Below are 24324 nucleotides of genomic sequence, written 5' to 3'. Positions count from 1 at the left end.
TGGGAGGCAGAGAGGGGCGCTGTTCAGTCCTGTTCACAGACAGAAAAACCAAGGCTGAAGGAAGAGGGTAACGGATCCAGGGTCACAGTCCCTAAGCAGCAGGGCCAGAACTGGACCTGGGTCTATGTTACTACATTTCCACTACCTCCCCATTATGAAGCTGTACTCTGGACCTGACTGGCCTGGTCGCCGGCACTGCGCCCAGGCCTGGTTTGTGTGCAGCACAGAGCAAGTCTGGCACTGAATGAATGCGTGTGGTGTGTGGAAACAAGCCCTCTTACCAGGGGGAAGGCTCACGTGGGCACATGCAAAACCTGGCCAGGGTCCTTGACCCTAACTTCAGGGACTTCATCAGAGCTGATATGTGGGGTCACTGGCATGGCTCCAATGGTGGCATCATTGGATTCAAAGGCCACCAACCCCTAGGCAGTGCTACTTCTGGGCACGTGGCCTGCCCAGCCCCACGGTCACTACTGTTCCCCTCACCAAATGGCAGGGGGCAGCGAATGCTGGACCCACCACCACGCCTCTCCTTTGAAGTGCAGCCTCTATTTCACAAAGAGACATTTATTGTTTGTTTTCACCATCAGAACTTCCTTTACAGCATCATGGAGGAGAAACCAAGACTTGGCTGTCGACACCGGAAGCACACTGACAGCTCCACAAGAGACGACAGGCCACACAGGACTGCACAACCCAGCGGGGCTCTGCCTCTCAGGCCCAGGGCTCCAGGATGGGGTGGGAGCAGGGGCGAAGCTGGGCAGGGAAAGGAAGTCACCCTTATGCTGATAAAGACACTCCAAGTCCCCACTCGCTTCACATCCCCTCCTGCAGGCATGTGTCTGGATTCTAAGAAATGCTGGTGTTTTCTCCCCCCGGGCTGCTCAGGCTGGCTCTGACAAGCCAGGCTGCTGGGGGCTCCTCACAAAGCAAAGCCTCACAGCTTGGCTGTGTTTCAGGATGTCGGAGCCCACCGGGGCAGCAGGGAGGAAGGAAAGTACGATTCTAAAAGAGCTTGCTGCCGGGATCGGGGCGGTATGGGGAAAGAGCAGCGTGATGCTTACAAGAGTCTGAGTTTTGTCTCACCCTAGGAAGGAAGGAGCAGACTTCCAACACTGGTATCTTCCGGGAAACTGGCAGCAAGATAGCTAGCTGGGCAGAGGTCTGCGCCAGTGCTGTGAGGAAAGGCACCAGATGGTTTGCTATGAGACACATTTTGGTCAGAAAATAGCTGGAGTTTTTTGGTTCGTGGGAGAACAAAGCTAGAAGAAAAGGAGGCATAAGCTGGGAGAAAGCGGCTTTGGCATCACATGTGGGTTCTGCTCTCAACTCCACCCCTCTGTGCACGGGGCCTGTTTCCGCAGAAAAATGGCTGTGAAAGATTCCGACGCAAACCCAGGCTGTAGGGGGAGGCAGGCATGGGACTCTCATGGTGTACAGGCAAAATAAGGGCAGGCGTGACCTCCCCCATGGGTGGGAAAGGTGGGAAGAGATCCAAGGGTGGAGCCATCAGCAGCTGAGATGCTCCCGATCACAGATGGGGCAGGGACACAGGGTCCAGTGCTTGGGAGACCAGCCACAGACTTCCGTGGAGGAAGGGCAGGAAGTTCTGTTCCACACAGCACCGTGGAGGAGCCCTGGGGGCCACGCATGCTGTGTATGCTTTAAAGTGCCGAGCTTGGTGCTCTTTGGTCAGGGGCTGCCTCTTCAGAGTCCTGGGTCCAGGGCTCAAGCCTGGGCCTGAGGCTCTGAGGAAGGTGAGGGCCAGGGCCCAGGCCTCTGCAGAGGTTGGAGTAGAGAAGCTCTTCCCGTACCCAGAGCATGCTGGAATTCTGACTGCCCTCTAGTACAGAGTGGGGGTGCCCCAGGGAAGTCCAGGTCCTTACAAAAGAAGAGGGACAAGAAATGCTTTGGTCACTGTCCTGACACCCACACACAGAGGGGAGCAGACTCTGGGCTGAAGAAGCAGGGCCCGATGCTGGCCGCAGCACTCCACACTCCACATGCCCAACGCAAAGCTGGCTGCCAAGGGAAAGCCAGAAGTCACTGAATAAATATTCAAAGCATCTTTCAGTTCTGAGAAAAAAGCAGGTTAAAATCTCTCTTCTCCTGTGGCTGGCTGCGGCTTCCATGGGCAGGAAGAGGCTGCTGCGTCCTGGGGCCAGCTGCCATGTTGTGGGTGACTTTGGTCCATCGCGGGTCAAGGCTGGTGCTGTCCTGCTGGTCCCAGGCCCTCAGAAGCTGAAGAGCTCGTCCTGCTCAGTGCCACTGCTGTCAGGCTTGTCCCAGTCGATGGGGGAGAGGCACTGGGCATAATGGATGTCCTGTGCTGACAGCCCCGTGTCTAGGACCTGAGGATTTGTCCGAGACTGCGCCAGCCTGGAAGGCAGAGTGGTGTGAGCTGAGCCCCTGGGTGAGGGGCGGGCAAGGAGCTAGAACAGCCTAGCCAGCACCATGGCCAGAAGGAAGAGGGCAAAAGCAGATCTGGGAGGAGGGGAGGAGGGGCCAGATCGAGGGCCAAGAAGTCTCAGATGATCAGGGGCAGAGCCTCTAACCAATGGAGGGTCAAATCCATGGGGCAAGCCCACTCAGGGACACACCTGGCATGTGGAACTGGCCTAGCCACAAAGAGACTTGACTGCCAACAGTATGGCTTCAAGAAATAATTTTAAAAGGGACACATGTCCACCATAAATGATGAGCACCTCCTCGGGGGCTCGCAGGGGTACTAAGCCTGGAGACAGGCTCGGGCACACAGTGGCAAGGGCAAGCAGGATCCCCAGTGCCCAGGCAATGAGTTGATCCAGGCAAAGTCATATGTGCATGAGGGCTTAGCATGAATCAAGTCCCAGTTCCGGTTGTGGGATTATAACACCGTCTTATTTCTGTTAAGGCTTTGCTGATTTTGGAAATTGTTAATAAAAGGCACATGATACTTAACAGTCTAGGGAAGCAAATGGAAGCTGTTCTCTAGAACAGGAGCTGTGGTTGGGAAGGTTTTGCCCCACCCACCAGCTCTAACACATGTGGGGCTTTCTGCTCCACAGAGCAGGAGGGGTGGGGAGGAGGGGAGGAGGAGGAGGTTAAAGCCCCTGGCCCTATTCCTGCCCCCAACAGACCCTGTCCCCAAGAAAGTCCCGGAAGTGGCAGGGCTGTAGGTCCCAAAGATAGGCAAATATAACAGGGCCCAGTGCAGCTGCTCCTAGACAGCAGCCTTCTTGGTGACGTGTCCCCAGACTGAGGGGAGCCATGGCTACAGGAAATGCCACCACCTGCAGGTGTTACCAGAGCCTCTCATCTCTGTGCCTGACATCCCCTCTCCGTCTCAGCTCAGTCAAGCCCACTGAAGGGGACAAGGCCTGAAGAAAGGCCAGCCCTAGAAGCAGCCACATGTAGGGAGACAATGAGCTTGAGCTGCGATGTTCAGTTCAACTCCGATGTGGCTGCATACCCAAGCACAGCTTCTGACATAGCAGTAAGAGCTTTCTAGGCCTTCTGGGGGGGCGGGTTATCTCCCCATTAGTGAGCTCCCATCCCCATGCAAGTGAAGGTGGGGTGTTGTTGCGAGGTGGCCTAGTGCCTCATGTTCTCAGCATAGCAAAAGCCTGGCAGGGAAACGGAGGAGAGAGCCAACCCAAAGTCCGTGGTCCCAGCACAAGTTACCTTGAGAATGCTTCATCCAGGCCATCATCCTTGGGGAGACAAAGCAGGAGTTAGGAGGAGAGCCAAGGGAGGAACCCACACTCGCCGTGGGGGCCTATTCTAGCTCTGGGTCAACTATGGGGACGTGGGACATGGGTGCCTAGAGGAACAGACACAAGCAGGCCTCCTGCCTAGCTGCCACCAGCAGCCACACTGCCCAGGAGCCCAAAGCAGGGGTGTGGCAAGAGCACAGGCGCATCACAGGCATCTAGACCCTGGCGTGGGCTTGACTCCCAGCTCTGCCACTCTGAGCCAGGGAGACCTGGGGCAAGTCACGGAGCTTCTCTGAGACCCAGTTTTTCCTTCTACACGGTAAGGGACCAGATGACTTCCACAGCTTTCAAACCCCAAAGGGGGGGGTGGGAAGCCAGAGGAGGATGCCTGCCCTTATCAACTTCCAATGCTAGTCAAAAATCCCAAAGATGGAATCCCAGCCTTTGGGAGTCTGAGACATGAGGGCAGACTAGGCTACAGAGCAAGGCCTTGTGTCAAAGAAATGAACAAATATAAAAGCCAGATGCCCTGCTCACAAGCGATAACCCTAGTCAAGACCTCACAGCCTTAGGCCCCAAGTATTGAGTGAGGCCCCCTCCTTTGCCCCACAGGCCAGTGAGCAAGTACAGGGGGTCCCTAGAGAGCAGAGGACAGGCTCGAGGGCCCTGGTGGCTCCAACAGCCAAAAAGACTTGATGGTTGTTTTAGAGTCCCTTCCATGGTCTAGACTTTTTAAAAATTAGAGAGATGCAATAAATAAAATGCAATGGATGCTGGATGGGAAGGATCCGGGGAGCGTGAATGGAGAAGGATGAGAAAATAATGTGGATTCCATGTCATTTCCGTGTTAATTTCCATGTTCACCCTTGTCCCTGACACATGGTTTGGAAGATGTTAACACCAGAGAACTTGGAAGGAAGGGTGCACTGGAATTCTTTGTACTATTTTTGTAACATAATCTGAAATTACCTCTAAAAAAATTACAATTAAAAAAAACAAAAAACCTCTTAGGTTCCTCTGGGAGATTCTGTGGGCGGAGGTCACCCCCTTACTAAAGGAGAAAAAAGCGGGGACACAAAGGGGTCAGTGACTTGCCCCGAGCCACAGGGAGGCAGGGACCAAGCACTCTGTGGCTCTGCGTTTAGATGACCCGGCAGGGCGGGTGTCAGGCACAGCTCTGCCACCCCAGGAACAAGGGAGCCTTTGGCTGGTCACACTGCGCTGGGCGGTGTGGAGGCTCAGGCTAAGAGGCCAGGCATTGTGAGGAGACAGCTGTGCTGGGAGCCAGGCCTGCTGGAGACACAGCCCTGAGTTCAAAGGCGACATTGTTCCTCCCCCACCCTGGGCCTGGGTGCTGCCGGGCTAGGTCTGGTCCTCCCAGAGGCTCAAAAACCAATGTGTGGAGTTGGAAGCTGCCTGAGGCTCATCCGGAGATCTGGCCAAGGCTCACTGGATTCTGTGGGGTCCCAGGCCCCCACTGGGCTACTCACCCAGACAACGTTGTTGCTGCTCAAGGCTTGGGGCCGAGGTACCTCATCCATGTTGGCGGTGTTGGCGCTAACTGTGGACAGAGGGGCCTTGGCCGTTTCTTCCAAGTCCAGCAGGTTCCCAGTGGCAACGGCTATGAGGTCAGGCAGGGTTCCAGTGAGGCATGAGCTACTTTGCTCCCAGCCCTTTCCCAGACACCCTGAGCTTCCAGGTCCTCTCTCCTCAGATCTGACCTTACCCAAGGCCCACCTTCACCTCCCAGCCTTTGCACAGCTGCCCATAAAGAAATGTCTCCGCTGAGGGCTGAGACAGCAACTTTGATGTTCACGACAGTTTGCTTAAAGAGACAGTTTGTTTAAAGAGAGCGCACATGTGTCAGGGAGTACAGAGATGGCTCATACCTTTACATGGATGCACAGTTTGAATAAATAGGCACTCAAGTGAGCATCTTGTTTCTTGTCTATATTACCTATTTTCTTACCTATAATGTCTATGTGTTATTGATTTAAGAAGAAAACAGAGTAAAATACTAGGGTTTGCCCGAGCCCAAGAGGAAGGAACCCCAAGGAAGGACCCCTCCCTCCCAAGGCCAAGACTCACAGCTTTTCAATGAGGGGCTGCTGTCCCGATGGGGCCCCAGGATGTCCGCTCCCTCCTGGATGGCTTTTTCTCTCTTCTCTTTCTCTGTGGGATCAAGATACAAAAAGCAGGAGCCTCAGACTTCACAGTCTGTCCCCAAGCAAACACTGCAGAGGCCCAACCGAGGCCAATCCCAGGGGGCAGTGAAACCCTGTGGGTGTCATGTAGCCTCCATGTGTCCTGTGGGAGGGAGATGGCTGCTGTTCTAACAGATGGGAAAACTGAGGGACAGGTGAAGGACCTGTTCAAAGTCACAAGCCAAGGTTGGGAGCCAGCCGGGGTGATGCCAAGCCTTTTTCTGTCTCCCCTTAAACCCCCTTGATGTGAATGAAAAACACTCACCTTCCTTGGACACTTGCCAGAACTCAAAGGCGACTTTGAAGGCCTGGGCTACAGTGAGGGTGACAGCTTGAGCCTGAAAAACAGGAAGTGGGGGCAGGTAGGGGCCCTGTGGGCTGGGGGAAGAACTTGCCTGAACTGGAGGGCTGGGGACTCCCTCCTGGCAGCTCCTGGGTCCCAGCCCAGGCTCTGGAATGCTGGGTGGGTGGAGGCAGGGGCTGGGCTCCTCCCACAGCACCTGGAGCAGCCGCATAAGCAAGCTATATCTAAGACAGGGTGGTGGGGGCAGGGTGGTGGGGCTCATCTTTACCAACTCTAACCCAGACAAGGTTTCACTCTCATCCCAGCCTCCCACAGCCGTTCACCTACACTTCTTTCCCTCCCTTTGAGTGTAAATCAATTAACTGTGCGGCTTACTTCCTTCAAGAAGCCCTCCCAGATTATCTCAGGACTCCAGACACTGACTGACCCTTGAAACTGAAGTACAGAAAGGCCAAGGTTGGGCTGGGAATATGGCCTAGTGGTAGAGTGCTTGCTTCCCATACATGAAGCCCTGGGTTCGATTCCCCAGCACCACATATATAGAGAAAGCCAGAAGTGGCGCTGTGGATCAAGTGGTAGAGTGCTAACCTTGAGCAAAAAAGAAGCCAAGGACAGTGCTCAGGCCCTGAGTTCAAGCCCCAGGACTGGCAAAGAAAAACAAAACAAATAAACAGAAAGGCCAAGGTTGGAAGGGCCCAGCCACTGCCTGAATAAGCCACAGCTTAGGTTGGAGGGGCTGATAACTGGTTCCCAGCAAAGGAGGGGAGTGGCTAGCAAATCTTCCAGGAACATGTCAGTCATTAAGTTCCAGGGACTGAATCCATTCAGCACAGTAATCAACCCTGGCCCTTTATGCCTGGGGAGTCCATCCATACCTTCAACCCCCACACATACATAGCACTCCTCACCTGCCCTGGGCATGGGGCTCTCTGATCAAGTGTCCAGATCTGTGGGTCTGTGTGCTCCATTCCCAGGGCAGACTGAGGCCCTCAGAAGTAGCAGAGTGCACCTGCCAGCCAGGCTTTCCCCAGCCCATGTCTACCTCCACGCCTCCCTCCCAGAGGTTCCAGTGCAGGGTTAACCGGCGCAGCTCCAGCTGCAGCCAGAAACACTGCTGAGCTTCTTCCTGCAAGCCCTGGGCAAGAGAAGAAAGCACCAGACTCCTTCAAGTGCACAAGTTCAGGGCAACCAGCGTCTGACTCACCTCCTCCCCTGTGCTAGACAACTCAATTCAACTGAGAAGTAAATCTGTGGCCACTGTTGCCTTCAAAACTCTTTTAAAAATAATGAAAAAAGATTCAAAACTCCCAAACAAGCTGACTGATCTGTGCCAATTAAACTTCACGAAGTATAAAAAATCTCATTTGAATGTCTCCATCATTTACATCTTTGATGGAAGTTCGGGTGCTTTATGGCAAAACTTAAATATGGTAATTAAGTATGAAACTCTTCACAGCTGTTTACAATTTAAGCTGTCACGTCTGAATCAAGTTTAATAGACCCAGTTACCATTGAGAATTGCCCATGAACTAAAAATATGGGCTAATTACCAGCCTGAGCCAGATCACTGTATACCCAGCAAGCACTGGTCATTCAATGTGGCTTTGGGAACAACATTATTCTTGCCTGCAGGAAACCTGGGGACACAGGCTTATAGTGTTTTTACAGAAACCTGCTGGCTTATTTGCATACATTCCAGCCCCTCTGCCCTGATGTCCTAGGCTGTGAGTTAAACCAAACACAACCTGAGATGAGCTGCACAGTGTGCAGGTGGCGACAGGCCCAGGTAGGGCAGGGACTTGGAGGTGGGCCCAGCTCGCAGCCACTGCAGGGATCTGTTCCTCAGCATTAGCGGGAAGCAGGGCTCACAGCCCAGTCAAGTCTTTGCTCCTCTAATCCTCAGCCCTCCGGAGGTGCCCTGGGTAAGTCTGTATTATTACTCAGACCAGTTTCCATCCAGACAGGTTATGCGTATCTCTCGTTTCCAGTAACTAGATTCTATTTTTGACAGCACTGGGGTTTGAATTCAGAGCTTTCTGCTTGCTAGGCAAATGCTCTACCACTTGGGCCAGGCCTCCATTCTTTTTGATTAGTTTTTGGCTTCAGCCAGTATGGACTCTAATCTTCCTATTTTACATTTCCTGTTGTAGCTGGGATGACAGACACATCCCACCACATGCAGCATTTTCCTGTTGAGCTTCTTTGCCCCAGCTGGTGAGGAGTGTCAATCCTCCTGCTCTCACCTCTCATGTGGCTGGGATAATAGGCCCCCACCACTGCACAAGTACTGAGTTCTTAACCCTTGAGAGAGGGCCCAGCTCTCAGATCAAACCAGGTTCGTGCTTCCTATTGAGGCTGAGGTTTAAATCCTATAAAAGGATTACTCCAGGAACAGGGAGCTTCATGGAGGGCATAGCTCTGCCTGCTGTCAAGTAGAACTGGAGTATCCAGGCCCTGAGCTCCCCTGCCTTTACTACTCAGTCCACAGGCCAAGGGATGCCTGAGGCCTCAGGCTTGGGCAGAGGTGAACAGTTCTTCACAGGGAGCCTTCTACTAGCCAGGCCTACCAGGACTAGGGAAGAGAGGCGTGGGTACATTGTACTGCCTCAGTCTGGGGCTAAAATGTAGGTGACCTGGGAAGGAGCCTGTTGTCTGAGCTTTTTCTTTTGTGGCAGTACCAGGAGTTAAACAGGGGGTTCATACCTCCTAAGCAAGCACTCTACCACTTAAATCATACCCTCAGTCCTTTTGGTTTTAGTTTATTTTCACACAAGGTCTCAAGATAACTTTGCCTGGGCTGGCTTCTGATGGTGATCCTTCTAAGTCTACCTAGTAGCTGGGACTGCAGACAGGCATCACCATGCCCAGCCTTCCACACTCACTCCAGCAAGGAGGGGAAGGGATATAGAGAGGCTCAAGTTGTGAAGGCTGAGGAATTAGGGGTAAAGTGCTTTGCACATGTGGATCTTCACAACGGCCTGCACCTGCCTCTCACCACCTACCCCCCCCCCCCCGGGCCTGGCACACTCCCACGGATACGTACTCTGTATGTATGTATGTAAGTCTGATATGTATGCTAATATGTACTTCAAGGGTTCTGCTCTGGAAGGCTTCCTGATTTGCAGAAGATTTCATAATATTTCATAATCTCCACCCAGCTCAAGCCCCTGGGATTCAGTCACCAAGATGGTGCCCTTCCCCTTCTCAGGTTCCCCACTGCCCATCGCAAGGCCTGGCCCAAGACAGGGCACACTATGTGTCTCTAGAGGCAGACACTAGCAGGGGAGCGCAGAACCCAAGGCTCTCATCTCACCTCTGCCCCCTACCTCTCCCCCCCACCAAAAAAAAAGTCTCCAAAGTCCTGAGAACTCACACTGCCAGACAGGGGTGGCCTAAGGTCTTGGAGCATTAGGCATTGCACCTGTACCACTCCAGGCTTGGTTATCTCTCAGAAGAGCTCTCCAGTGACCCCGAAGCACAGAGACTGGGGAGAGAAGGATGCAGCAGTCCAGACTGTCAGCCCCTGATCACAGACAGACTGAGGGAATGAAGAGCTGGGTGTCCAGCAGGAGCCCTGCCCCCTGCTGACCAGGGGCCAGCAGCCAGAAGGTTGGCTGAGCTTTATTTTCCTCAGCAATTGCCCTCTGGCCTGGGGACAGGCTGATCTGGCTGAAGCCTGTCTAAAGTCCTCTGGCCAGGACAGGCCCTCTTCTGAACCACCAGGCTGGTTCCCTCTTTCTCCTATTCCCAAACCCCCATCCCAGAGGAAAGCCACGGCATATGGGATGGCCTCTCCCACCCAGGCCCCAGCTCTGCAGTGACAGCTATGGGCCAGCTGCCCCGCCCAGCACTTGGTGTGGGGAAGAAAATGAACAATGGGGACATAATGAGCTTTGTATTTTAAGTCCCTATGGCCTCATGAGAGACACCACTAAGTCACTGTAGGAACAAGGCTGTCATAGAGGGAGAAGCCACTGCAGCTCAGGGCCATGGGCAATCATAAGATCTCAGTGAGTAATAGTGATAGTCAGTCTACAGGACAGGTAGGAGATGTGCAAAATGCTGGGCAAGGGTGGCTCGTGCCTGTAATCCTAGTTACTCAGGAGGCTGAGATGTGAGGGTCTTGGTGCAAAGCCAGCCCAGATAAGGTCCATGAAATCCAAAAAATGTGTATCTTCAATGAGCCACAAAAAAGCCAGAAGTGAAACTGTGGCTCAACTGGTAGGTAGAACACCAGCCTGTAGTGAAAAAGCTAAGGGACAGTGCCTGGGCCCAAGACACACACACATACACACACTCACACACACAAAATGGACCTTTCAGGGGCTGGGAATATGGCCTAGTGGTAGAATGCTTGCCTTGCAAACATGAAGCTCTGGGTTTGATTCCTCAGTACCACATACATATAGAAAAAGCCAGAAGTGGTGCTGTGGCTCAAGTAGTAGGGTGCTAGCCTTGAGCAAAAAGAAGCCAGGGACAGTGCTTGGGCCCTGAGTCCAAGCCCCAAGACTGGCAAAAAAAAAAAAAAAAAATGGACCTTTCAGAAGAATCCCAGAAGTGGTAAGCAAGCAACCCAAAGAAAGATTGTAACCATGGTCACACAGCACATCAGCCCTGACTACACCCCCGGTCTGTCTCCTACTCCATGACACGTGTACAGGCTGAATCTCTGTTGTGTGTGCTCACATCCTCATCCTGGAACCTAGGAATGTTACCATACATAGCAAAAGGTCTTTGCAGGCAGGATTAAGTTAAGGATCTTGAGAAGGTAGATTATTCTGGATTACCCCATGGCCCAATGTCATCCCAGAGGCCTTGGGAAGAGCAGAAGTCAGCGAGAAACAGTCAGATGACTATGGAAGCAAGACTGGAAGACAGATGCAACATTGCTGGTTCTGAAGACAAGGGGGAGGCCATGAACCAAGGAGTGCTGCTGGTCTCAGGAGGGAGGAAGATAAGGAAATGGGTTCTCCCTGGAGCTTCCAGGAGGAACTACCCTCCTGGCAGGGTGGTTTTCTGGGACCACTGACTCTCAGAACTGTCAAAAAAGAAAATCCATACTGTTTTAAAACACTAAATTTGTGCTGTTTCTTATGGCTGCTGTAGAAACATTCACAATGTCTGAAGCTGCCCTGTTGGGAAGCAGGAAGCCTGAGGGCCACAAAGACTATGATAGTCTTGATTTGTCCTTTGATGGGGGAACAGAGAGCAACTTAACTCCCTCTCTTCAAGGAACATGGGGCAGAAGGAGTAGGCTCTGAGCTGTTCACAGAGATTAAAAGATGCCAACAAGAAATCAATGAATGTCTTCCTTTAAAGAAAAGATGCTCAGACTCAGGGGCCTGGGAAACAAACCATCAACACCAAAGGCTGACCCGCCAGTCATGACAAAGGCCCAGAGACCACCAAAGTCTTTGGTAGACTTTTCCCAGCCAGATGAGGTCAGGGGGTGGCCTAGAAATGGGAAGGAAGGCTGGGCTCCAGGGGCTCACACCTGTAATCCTAGCTACTCAGGAGGCTGAGATCTGAGGATGGCAGTTCAAAACCAGCCGAGGCAGAAAAGTCCGTGAGGCTCTTATCTCCAATTACCCACCAGAAAACTGGAAGTAGCACTGTGGCTCAAGTGGTAGAGCACTAGCCTTGAGCTGAAGAGCTCAGGGACAGTGCCCAGGCCCCATAGCTCAAGCCCCAAGACTGTCAAAAAAAAAAAGGAAATGGGGAGGAAGCAGAAGCTCTGGACCTCTTGATCCTTAAAGCTAAGCACTGGAATGGGCACACAAAGGTACCACAATAGCCACTTGTTTCCCCTGCCCTGGTCATAGCAATCTCTCATCTTTGACACTTCCCTGATACCTTTCACTTCCCACCTCTGAGAACTAATCTGTGACAAGGACTGTGCCCCCCAGGCTGTACTAATGATAGAGATCCAAAGTAACCTCAAACCTAACAAATCTGTTCCAGAGAGGGAGGGATCCACGTGCTTCCTGGGGACACCAGCCAGTTGCTGCCCACGTCAAGGCTACCTAACTGAATACCACCTGCCTGCTCTCCTCCCAGTGCCCCTGGCTCTCAGCACCCACTTGAGAATCCCAAGGACTCCATCCTTGTTGAAAAATGACTCTCAGCTTTGAGTCCTGCCACCTGTACCACCCAGAACCCAAGAGCAGCCCGCGTTCTTCGCACTGACCATTTTCCGCTTGGTGCAGAGGAAGGCATGGCATTCAAGATTCTCGCTGTGCTGGCTCTGGGCAATGTAGGCAAATACCTTGTCATGCATCTTGTCCGCTGTGCAGTAGGAGATCCTGAAACGCAAACAGGAAGTGTCACCCCACCTGGCACTGATGCCTAACCTCACCTGGCATCTCTTGGTTCCAGGGAACCTGCTGTTTCTCCTCCACTGGGGGGTGGGGAAGTACAGATCTGGCCTTGGCCACCAGGCCCAGCATCCTGGGCCCACCAGAGCAAAGCCTGGTGGTGAAAGTGAAGGAAGTGATGGAAGGCATCTCCCCCTCTCTGAGGGTGCCACACTGAGCCACATCCCCAAACACAGCTGAACCCTGTATACTAGGCAATGTGTCAAAAGCTTTATAGACACAGCCTCACTAATTCTCAGAACAATTCTCTGAAATAGGCTCTATTACTAGCTTAATTTCCAGATGAGAAATTAGGTAAAGACCTGGGACCAGAGTAGGTACCAGAGCCAGGCCTAATTTCATTACCATGTTGTGCTCAGGCTGGAAGAGGAAGCAGGGTACATTGTTTCACATGGGCTCCCCTGCCCAGGTATCAGGAAAAACCCAGGCTCAGCCTTCCAAGCTCCATGAGCAAGGACTGGAGCCATGGCCAGGGGTGGAAAGCTGGGACTAGAGATGGGGATGTGAGCCAATGACCCAACTGGAGCCCACTGGGCCTGGGAGAGACACAGCAGCTCCTTGGCAGGCCACATCCCCAGCCCTAATCTCCACTCTCAACCTCAGCTCCCCAGAGCCCTAGGTCTCCAAGTGCCCTCAGTCAGTAGGATGCCTCCACACTCTGAGAATCCCAACGAGGGGCTGGAATAGCTCAGCAGACTTAGCACTCACTCAGGTGGCCCTGGCTTCCAATACATGAACACCCCCAGGTAGACAGAAGTGGGGGGTGCCACCTCCCTAGCTCCCTCTTCTCTGGCATTGGAATCCAGCCACAGCCAGATGCCACCGCCCCTAGGAGCCCTTCCCAGATTCCCCCGGCTGGACTCCTCCTTTTCTGCTTTTCTTGGGAAACATTTGATCTCCTTTTCCCATCTCTCCATTCCCTCCCAAACTGGAAGCTCCAGGGGATTGGGGCCAGGTCTGAGCATAGACTTTGGTAGAGCAGGTACTTGGAAATGCTAGTGAAGGGAAGGTGGGTAGAATCCTGTAGGTGAGAAAAGGGGAGCAGCTTGAAACTATGAAATCACCCCTAGCACCCCACAACTGGCTGGTGCTCCAGCCAGATAAACCTCTTGCTTGGAGACAGAACAAGAAAGTGAAAGGATGCCTGGCAGTGGGGACCTGCAGGACAGCACTTCCAGCCTGGACCCTACCTCACCAGACAGTCTCACGTGACTCCCTCCCCGGGCCTCAACTTTCCCATCTGTACCATGGATCTGGGCTGTCCCAATCTGGAATCCTATACCAGGCTATGAGAGGCTGGGCCCTGCCTTTCTGGGACAGAGGCCCTGCCAGAGTGACCACCCATACGCTAGTTCCAGGCTCTGCATGAGGCTCCCTTGGGATGCCCAGCCAACAGTGTCCACAGCAGAAGGAAGAGGCAGTGACTCTGTGGCTCTCTGCTCCCAGCTTGACTCAGCCGTGGACAGAGGCAAGGAAAGCATGGCAGGCCCAGGCCTGACCAGGCCTCAGCTGCTGGCCCCCTTAACTTAGTGTAAAGCACAGGAAGGCAGCACCTGCATCACCCCATTCTACAGATAAGGAAACCCAGGCTCCATGGTCCCAGATAGAAAACAGCAGAGCCTAGATTCAGATGGGACACAACAGTCACTGCTCCCAGGGGTGGAATGGAGACTTGGGCCACCCCGTGCTGAGCCTACCTGTAAATGGACACGTTCTCAATAAGCTGGTTGGTGAGGTTATCTGTCAGGATAATTCCCCGCGGTGACACCTTCAGAGTTACCTTCTGTAGCTTCTTCCCACTGGCCTTGGCCTAAAGGGGAAGAGGGGTCTGAGGAACCTGCCTGACCCTCCCATGGGAACAACTATTACTTACTGATACCCGTTGCTGCCAAGCGCTGGACGTCATTGGCAGGGGGCCTCTCCCACACACACCCCGCCGCCCCCAGCCTGGGAGGTCCGCTACAAGGTAGGGACACATGGCTCAGTGGTAGGACAACAAATTCTGTACTGAGATGATGATTGCAGGATGACCCTGGGACCTTGTTCTACCCAGCACACACATAGGGCCTGACCTGCAGCAGAGGCCATGAGGGCAAGTGGATTTAAAGGGCTCCTGCTCATTCAGAGCTGGGCAGGGGACAATCTGGCTACAACCTCTCCATGCTTCCTGGCCCTATAAGTGACCAACATGTAGGTTGCAAGTCTGAGCTGGGGGAGGTGAGGCAGAAAGTAGCTATGATCGTGATGGCTGACAAAGCCACTGACCTAGAGGATCCTACCAATCTAATGGCTCCTTCACAGAATCCCTGATCTGGACAAGGGACTCAAGGGCAGGGAAAGGCCCAGATATAACCCATCAGGGTTACAAGCTAGGTATGAGGGACAGCCCAGAAAGAAACTGTCCCTGACCCAAGCAGGCTCCTACCTCCTCTTACCATGTGTCCTCTCCCCACCAGGCGCTCACCGTGGCCACGATCCTCTTGACAGCAGCGGCTGACAGCTCCTCACCCTTGGGCAGCTCCACCAGTGTCATGCCCAGGTACTTGAGGTTGAAGAGCATGCCCTCAAGCAGCGTCTCCCGGGTGTCTGTCCAGTTCTCGGGCAGCTCTGGGTGGGAGAGGGCAGCCCTCAGACCATGCTGGCAGGCCCACGGGCTCTCACCAGCCCCACCTCCTTGGACCCCCCATCCCCCCCCACCGCCATTGTTCTTCACACTGTTAATAGAGCTAACAGTTTTCAGAAGGTTCCAGGCACCAGGTGAGAAGCTTGCGTAAACCATCTTCTTTGACCTCAGAAGAACCCATGAGCCAGATCTGTCATCACCTCCCACCCCCCTCCACCCCCACCCCCGACAGACAACCATGCCCAGGCTGGAGGCCAATGCATGACCAAACCAGGGAAGCCAGTCCATGCCAGAGCCAGATCCCTGCCATATTTCCAGTCCCAAGCCCAAACTCAGCTTCAACATGAGCACCTGCCAAGGGCATGTGGTATCATTTGCCTACCAAATTGGTAGTAGGATTCTATGAGGTGAGTTGGAGCCCATTTTACAGATTAGGAAACAAGTTGAGAGACAAAGGCCACACAAGGGAGTAGCGGGAGCACAGAGCGGAGTACAGAGCAGAAAGGAGACCATGACTAAAACCAGGAGGAATGGGCTCGGCTCAGTGGTGAGTTCAGAGAGGGAGCCAGGGTGAGACCCCAGGATGAATGCACACTGCATAACTGCTCTGTCCTTAGCCTGACCCCTAGCAGGAGTGCTCCCATGGGCCCTACCCACTCCATACCACAGGACAGGAGTGCTCCCCCACACACCCTACCCACTCCACACCACAGGACAGGAGTGCTCCCACACACACCCTACCCACTCCACACCACAGGATAGGAGTGCTCCCACACCCTACCACTCCACACCACAGGACAGGAGTGCTCCCCCACACACCCTACCCACTCCACACCACAGGATAGGAGTGCTCCCACACACCCTACCCACTCCACACCACAGGATAGGAGTGCTCCCACACCCTACCACTCCACACCACAGGACAGGAGTGCTCCCACACACACCCTACCCACTCCACACCACAGGATAGGAGTGCTCCCACACCCTACCACTCCACACCACAGGACAGGAGTGCTCCCCCACACACCCTACCCACTCCACACCACAGGATAGGAGTGCTCCCACACACCCTACCCACTCCACACCACAGGATAGGAGTGTTCCCACACATACCCTACCCACTCCACACCACAGGATAGGAGTGCTCCCCCACATACCCTACCCACTCCACACCACAGGACAGGAGTGCTCCCACACACACCCTACCCACTCCACACCACAGGACAGGAGTGCTCACACACCCTACCCACTCCACACCACAGGACAGGAGTGCTCTCACACACCCTGCCCACTCCACACCACAGGACAGGAGTGCTCCCACACACACCCTACCCACTCCACACCACAGGACAGGAGTGCTCCCACACACCCTACCCACTCCACACCACAGGACAGGAGTGCTGCCCCACACACCCTACCCACTCCACACCACAGGACAGGAGTGCTCCCACACACACCCTACCCACTCCATACCACAGGACAGGTGTGCTCCCACACCCTACCCACTCCACACCACAGGACAGGAGTGCTCCCACACACACCCTACCCACTCCACACCACAGGACAGGAGTGCTCCCACACACACCCTACCCACTCCATACCACAGGACAGGTGTGCTCCCACACCCTACCCACTCCACACCACAGGACAGGAGTGCTCCCACACACACCCTACCCACTCCACACCACAGGATAGGAGTGCTCCCACACACACCCTACCCACTCCACACCACAGGACAGGAGTGCTCCCACACCCTACCCACTCCACACCACAGGACAGGAGTGCTGCCCCACACCCTACCCACTCCACACCACAGGACAGGAGTGCTCCCACACCCTACCCACTCCACACCACAGGACAGGATTGTTCCCACACACCCTACCCACTCCACCGGAGGGAGACAGTGCTTTGGCCTCACATATAATCTTGTTCAGGACCTAGGTATGAAGGTGGCTTCCGGGAGCCACCTGCCCTAGGACATCCCATTCAGGGGGCTGGGGCATGCCCTGTGCCCTCTCCACAGTGCTGAGGGAAAGGCCACAGACGTTAGCTCAGGTCTGGGCATCACAGGCTCCAGACAGCTGAGATACTGGCAGAGATGTCACCCCTCTTCCCCAATAAGAATTCAGCTTAGCTCTGGAGCTCTAAACTGTCAGGAGTAGAATCCTGGGCCCAAAGGGCACCAATCAGGCCCCTGCCCAGTCTGGGCCCCTGATGCCTTTCCTAGATGCTGTCCCACAAACTCAGATACTGGGGGCTGTGTCCCTTCTTCACAACCAAGAAGAGACCGCACCCCAGCTCCCTCTGGATTTGCAGTGTCCTCTGAACTGGGAAAGAGTGAAAGAAGAAGTGATACTGGCTGAAAAGAAATGTACCCATTAGCTGACTTGTGTAACTGTAACCACTCTGTAGATCAGCTTTTCAGTAACAATTAAAAAATTAAAAGATCTGGATAACCTCATCCCTAACCCTGGCCCAACACACTGTCCTCTACCCCAATGTGAGGTTGGGCTCCCAATGAGATGACCCTACAGCCTAAAATGACCCCCACCCTCTGACCCACCATCATGAGCTTATGTCACCACAAAGCAGCACAGTTTCTGAGGTACTCCTGGACCTGGGCCAGGTAATGGGGGCTCTGGAACAACTTGGACATCACCCCTGCTGTCAAAGACACCAAGACTAAGTAAGAGCAAACATCAGCCAAGCTACCAGGAAACAGACACAACAGTAATAAAGTAGTAGCTTCTACCATCTCCTCCAACAGATACAGGCAAGGAGGCATTCTCTCATTCCCAGGCTACAGATGAGGAAAGTGAGGCTCAAAGGACTCTGACCCAAAAAACCCAAGCTCCTAACCGCCAGACCAGATGTCCTTATCAGGCACAAGCTGCCTTATTCTTGTCATCAGGGAGAGATACTTGGAGGCATTTCCTCCCATCTGGAATTGGGTTTTCCTAATACCAGAAACTTCTCTGCAGGCCAGGATACCCAGGCCACCACTTCCAACTTCAGACCTGTCTACACAGAAGGTGGTAAAGGAAATTCTGCCAACCCCATAGCCTATGTCCTTGGCAGTCATTGTTAATCGACTGCAGCTCAATATTCCCCATCCAACACAGGGCCCCAGGCAGGCAACACCAAACCATCAGGGGTGGCCTTATTCCTCTTCTTATCCATTCCTGCCCCAAGGCAAACATCCTTCCTCCCCCTATTTTTGTGTTCCCCATTCCCCCATTTCCTCTGGTTCAGCCCTTTTCTGGCCCCTTTCCAAAGCCACTTCCGCTCCCTTCATTCCTAGGGGCCAAAGCTTGCTAAGGTCACTGGTGATCTCTTTGCTGTCAAAACATTCTCTGTCCTCCTTGACCTTTCAAATGCTTAACATTTTTCTGCATTCCTCCTTTCTCTCCCTGCATTCTACCAGCTGCTTCAAGACTAGCTGCCACTCATCAGCCTCACAGACTCAATCTTCACTGGTCAGATGATACAACTGAAGCTCAGAGAGGGACGGGACCTGTGTAGTCACAGCAAGTCAGATGGGACCTCAAATCCCCACCCACAGTGATATTGGGTCTGTTTTAATTTTACATACCCCCAACTACTCCAGTCCTAACACAACACACCACAACACACACACACACACACACACACGAACTCCAATCATGCAAAACTTCCCCCTCACAATGCAATACCTACTTTCACACTGGGGGCTCCTCCTCTTCTGTGCTTCTGGGCATATGATTCATCTTCATTGAGGCCTGTGGTCTCTGGTGCCTACACCTTCCCTCAGAAACCAGCCCCAAGGAACTCTCACACAGCACTCAACCCACAAAGCTGAGAGCTGATGCCACATTCTCCAACACCACAGGAAACTAGGCCTTATAGGGGAGCTCCCAGAGGCCTTTGGGCAAATAGAGGCTTGTATCCATAGCCCTGTTCTGGTCTTGGTTATTTTCAGCCCTGTGGTGGGTAATGACTGCAATATTTTAACTTTGCAATTTTACAGATGACCTGCTGCCAGAGTTAGCTGGCAGAGTTAGCCATATGCCCAGTCTAACTTCAGCTGTGACCATGTGCTCTTACCTCATTAAGGCCCCACCCAGAAATGAGGGCCAGTAGTGTCCTGTGCCCCTCTGTTGCCTTGGAAGACTCAGATGGATGGGCCTGGAACATGGAGCTGCAGCTGAACCCATGGGCCCAAGAGAGTACCTGCCCGGCATCCTGGCCTTGCACCCCAGCCAGGAGGGTGATGGCCCAGAAGCCACACAGACAAGTTAGGAGTGGACTTACACTGCCCCGAGGAGACAGAGTGCATGCAGTGACTCTGCAGACTCTCTAACAAATGAGTCAGCCCTTCAGGTCTATCTTCTGGAAAAGGGAGGGGATGTGGGAAGTACTAGGCAGATTTCAAAAGTAAAAGATGGGCTGGGAATGTGGCCTAGTAGTAGAGTGCTTGCCTTGTATACATGAAGCCCTGGGTTCCATTTCACAGCTCCACATACATAGAAAAACCCAGAAGTGGCGCTGTGGCTCAAGTGGTAGCGTGCTGGCCTTGAGCAAAAAGAAGCCAGGGACCGTGCTCAGGCCCTGAGTTCAAGCCCAGGACTGGCAAAAAAAAAGAAGTTAGTCATAGGGATTGTTATCAAAGCAAACAATTTAAAGTGATTACAGAGTTTCCTAAGTACCTGCTTACACTGTAAGCGTTCTGGAGCAGGAGGTGGGGTTCAGTCACTCCACCATCCCATCTATACCCCAGTTTCCTCAGTTTGAAATAGTGACAACTGGGAGCAGAAGAATGAGGGATAATGACTAAATGAGATGATCAAGGTGCATTGTATGCATATATGGACATATCAAAAGTCTATAACTAATCAACACTAATAAAACATATGGAAACAAAAAAGTGATAATAATAGTACCCCCCAATGGGGTTGTTGTGAAGATAAAATAAGTTTTCACATGACTCTGCTTGGTGCTCACCAAGAACCACTTAAAGATGAGCCATTGTCACCATCAAGGTCAAGTGCAATGAGCTTTAAAGTGCACATGGCAGTTACAGCACTTTGAGGAGCCAAGGATATGTGGCATTCCCACTGCAGAAAGCTCAAGTGTATGGGAGACACGGGCTCCTAGCTCACCGTACTGGGTCTTGAACCTCATCCGCCTTCTAGAGCCTGCCAAGCCCCTTCCTGTGCAACACAGGAGTCAGGCCTCCCATCCCACCAAAAGGAGCATCTGACTCCTTTCAAACATCACTCCCAGAGTGCTAGTTTCTGACTAGCACGGCTCCCACTGGCTACTCCCTCTGGTGTCTTCCAAGTCACCTTCTCAGAGAGGTGGTGCTGCCAGGGCCCCACTGCACACACTCCTCATACCCACCTGGCTGCCAGCGCCTCCAATCTGTGGGCTCTCGCTGGGTGCAGATGGAGATCTGTGGGTTCCTTCCCCCACAGACCTCAGCCATAGCTGCATGTCGCCGTCCCGCAAAGGGCCAGCCAGAAAGGGGGACTACTCCACACTGGTTCCCTGAGCTCCCCCATGGACTTAAGGCCCAGCAGCCTTAAGGCTTCCCTTCTCTTCTCTCTTGTCCTCATGATCTCTTTCCAAATGAGTAACTAGAAGACTAGTTATTCAGACTCTGAGTTTCCTCCAAGAAGAACCCAGACAAGGACACTATCTAGAAAAGCTGCCTTCAGTCCCTGCATTTTTATTTCCGGCATCCCGTCAGCCTCAGCCACACTGCTTGTCTGTGGCCTTGTCCATTCTGCCCCTCTTTACCAGACACTGGCAGAAGACAACTAGGTTCTCAAGAGTCCCCACACCTGTGTGTGAGTAACTCACACACAGTCAGTGCTCAATAAACAAAGGCTGGTGGTTGGCTGGGTCTTTCATATTTACACTATTGTGAGTAAACATGATTAGATTCATGTGCCACCACCTCCCACCATGAACTAAGTTTACTAGAGCCGGCACCTCCTATTTCCTTATCCTTTCTCTCTGGACTCTCCACAAGTTGGCACAACCTACCATAAAAAAAAAAAAAAAGAAAAAAAAAAGCCCAAGGGACAGAGTGATCCCTTTGGAAAGAAGTATACTGAGGGGCCAGGGGAAGGCACCCTTCCAGGCAGCTGGGAGAAAGGAAAATCCTTAGCTAGGAACTATAATAAAATATTTATGCTTCCTAAGATATAGGAAAGTGTGGTATATGAGAAGGGAAATAGGCCCCTTGGGAGGTCAGGATAACTGGGAGACAAGAAGGTGAGAGCTCAGAGCCAGCCAGATGTGCTGGTTTTGCTGTGTGTCCTCCGGCAAACTGCAGCCCTTCTCTGGGCATCAGTTTCTCTACACCTGATTCAAAGACCCTATGAACTCCAGATGAGGATGTACGAGGGGAGGGGGAGTCACTGCAGACAGCTGGGATCAAATCAAACCTTAACTCCATTGGTTTGACCTCCAATCTTGAAGGCTAGGCCCAAGGATTGACTAGACCACATCCCAAGGCCACCCACAACGGTCCTCATGCACTGCCCAGCAGAACAAGGGCTGGTGCTAGCTCTGAGCCCCTGTCTCTCCCACGGCCACAGTCCACCAAAGACCCTGAGCTACAGATAGAGACCCAGGGCGGACTCTACTACCCAGTTCCCTTATCTCTAAAATGGATCTGACTGATAAGAACTCAGGCTTTGTCATCTCACAAGAAGCAGAAACACTTTGTAAAGCAGTAACCAGAACAGTGGATCCCACTTAGAGAACTCTTCCTCTAGGCCAGGCATACCTCACTTTGGCAGTCTGGGGCAAGTACTACTCTTATTTACAATTTGAAGACAGTGAGACTGATTTAATAACAATAACAGACAGGTGAAGTCTGAGTATGAAGACATAAGGATTGGGAGGAGGGATGAAAGAGGAGGGGGCACCGCTGCTGTCCTCCCAGGTGTACACAGGCTCTGAGCCTCACCAAGCCTGGCCTATCTCAGTAAGAATCACACAGGCAGGAGGAAGGTGAGGGGAAGAAAACACCAACCAGGAGGGAGCATTATTACCAATAATCTTCTTCACACTCCTGTCCAGGTAAGAAACTAAGGGTCATTGAGAACAAGTGACTCACCCTCAATTGGAGCAGACAAGAGAAACTCTGCCCACCATTCAGAGTGGCTCCTCTCCCCTCCCCAGATTCAGAGGTAGATCTAGGCATCCACCCCTTCAGAACCACTTCCCTGGGGCGGGCCACCCCTTCCCCACTTGCCCCCCAGTCCCTCAGCCCCACAAAGCTCCTCCATGAAAGAGAGGGTGAGACCTCAGAATCCTGGTCACATCCCTCAGACTTTATAAAGAACTATTTTAGGAAATGGTACAAGTCCAGCCTGATCCAGCCGGCCTCTGGTCCCACCCCCAGCAGTAGGCCCTAGCCACATCCTCCATGCCAGTCTGGGCTAGGAAGGGCCCACAGCTGGAACTGCAGAGGGGGGCCAAAGGAGGGGCAGGGCGGGCTCCTTAAGCCCAGACACGCTGGCAACTGGAGCTGGGAACCGCAAGCTCCCTTGGCAGAACCCTAGAAGGCCAGGAGGGAATGGGCTTGAGAATGGCTGGGCGGTTTCCGGGGCCCCAGGTGTGTGGCAGGTGGCAGGGAGGTAGAGGTGGGAGCCCTGAGTTTGGGCTCCAACTTCATCCAGGAAGGCCCGAGGGGCTCCGGCTAAAGAAAGGCCCTGGTCTAGGTTTCTCAGGCCTCAAGGAAAGGCGGCAGGTGACGGCAACCTGGAAGTAACCCGAGAAGGAGGGAGACAGGAGGGGCCCCCCGGGAAGGGCTTGTCGGCGCCCAGATACCCCCAGGAGAGGTGGTGGCGAATCTGCCGTTTGCCCGGGCACCCAGGGACTTCGGAAGCCCCCCAGGGAAGGTGCGAGAGAAAACAGGTTTCCAGAATAGCCTGGAAACCAGCGCGGCCACCTGGACGCGGCAGGATGCCCGGGTCTCGGCCGCCAGGTGTGTCGGGCGCTCCGGAGACACCCAGGCTGGGCCTCACCCCCCAAAGTAGAAACCGAGACCCCCGACAGATTCCCCCTTAGGCCCGGGAGGCAAAAGACGACACCGTAGGTCGACCTGGAGTGGGGAGACGAGGGGAGCCCGGGCTGGGGCTCCTGTGGGGGCCCCGGGGTGCAGCGACCGGCGCCTTCCCCAGCCCTGTGTCCGCCGCCGCGGCCGCCACCCAGTCCCCGGGCGCTGACGCTACTGGGTGTGCAGGGTGGGGAGGGGTCGGGGGTCCCCGAGGTCTGCGCACCCCACCTGCATCCCTCCCCCCGCCGCCGCACCTGGAGACCCCGAGCTCGGCCCCCTCCCCACCGCGCCGCTGCCCCCTCCCCGCTGCACCGCGCGGACCGGGGGAGTGGGGACACAACTTGACCCCAGGCGACCCCCAACTCCCAGGGCCCGGCCGGGCCGCGCGGGGCCGCGACCGGGTCAGGCCCCGCCTCTCCTCGCCTCTCCCCCAACTTGGCCCAACTCGGCGCCCGCGGGAGGCCCCGCGCCACCGGGGCCCGGCCCGGCCCGGCCCGGCCCGGAGGACTCGCACACACTCACTGCGGTGCCGGCCGCCGCCCCCCCAGCTCGGCTTGGCCAGGCTGGGGCTCCGGATCAGCGCCCGCCCCGCCGACTTGAGCGCGTCCATGGCCCGCTCCGGCCACCGCTGCCGCCGCCACAACTCCGTCAGGAAAACTTTCCGCCCGGCCAGGAGGCGCGCGGGCGGCGCACTCCTCCCGCCCTCCCGGGCGCCGGCTCCGCGGCTACGTTCGGGGGCGGGGCTATGGGATGGTCACGCCTTCCGCCACGCCCACCGTCGAGGGACACGCCCCCGAGTCCGATTTGGCCCAGTCCCGTCCTGGCTCGGAGGACCGTGCGCACGCCTGGCGCTCCCAGATGCGGCTCAATCGGAGGTTTCTAGTCCCCGACGCCCCACTTTTTCTCTTCTACCCAATCCCCACGGGTAGATCCTGAAAGCTGCCGCCCTCTCCGCGGGAGGCCAAGACCCAGGATTCTCCACATCCATTCTGGAAGCTGCTTGGCAGACCAAATAGGAGACCTTTCAGGAAAGAAGCTGGGAATGGTGGCGCATGCACTACAGAGGTTGAC

General features: G+C 54.2%; 1 protein-coding gene across 2 annotated transcripts; it reads right to left on the bottom strand.

Annotated features, from left to right (window-relative positions):
- Positions 1 to 549: 549 nt before the first annotated feature.
- Ldlrap1 (low density lipoprotein receptor adaptor protein 1) lies at positions 550 to 23971 on the bottom strand. 2 transcript variants are annotated; one of them, XM_048350543.1, is made up of 9 exons: positions 23776 to 23971; positions 15042 to 15184; positions 14275 to 14387; positions 12391 to 12505; positions 6165 to 6237; positions 5784 to 5867; positions 5186 to 5316; positions 3664 to 3692; positions 550 to 2379 (listed from the first exon to the last, which is right to left on the bottom strand). In XM_048350543.1, the coding sequence occupies exons 1-9, from the start codon at positions 23861 to 23863 to the stop codon at positions 2235 to 2237; spliced, it is 921 nt and encodes a 306-aa protein (XP_048206500.1). In that variant the 5' UTR covers positions 23864 to 23971; the 3' UTR covers positions 550 to 2234. The 2 variants fall into 2 exon arrangements, with proteins under 2 accessions (XP_048206500.1, XP_048206501.1); XM_048350544.1 differs by having other exon boundaries at positions 23772 to 23901.
- Between the last annotated feature and the right edge of the window lie 353 nt (positions 23972 to 24324).

Source organism: Perognathus longimembris, chromosome 7 (genome assembly GCF_023159225.1).
Source record: "Perognathus longimembris pacificus isolate PPM17 chromosome 7, ASM2315922v1, whole genome shotgun sequence".
NCBI lineage: Eukaryota > Metazoa > Chordata > Mammalia > Rodentia > Heteromyidae > Perognathus > Perognathus longimembris.
This window is presented reverse-complemented; position numbering and strand designations above follow the sequence as displayed.

What these genes read in the sequence shown, in the direction of transcription:
- Ldlrap1 (XM_048350543.1), bottom strand. Translation starts at nt 23,863, where the DNA reads ATGGACGCGCTCAAGTCGGCGGGGCGGGCGCTGATCCGGAGCCCCAGC. An exon ending in TCTGCACCAAGCGGAAAATG is followed by an intron (nt 6,238 to 12,390) that starts GTCAGTGCGAAG and finishes CCTGTTTTTCAG; the next exon opens with GCTCAAGCTGTCACCCTCAC. An exon ending in CTGGATGAAGCATTCTCAAG is followed by an intron (nt 2,380 to 3,663) that starts GTAACTTGTGCT and finishes TCTGCCTTCCAG; the next exon opens with GCTGGCGCAGTCTCGGACAA.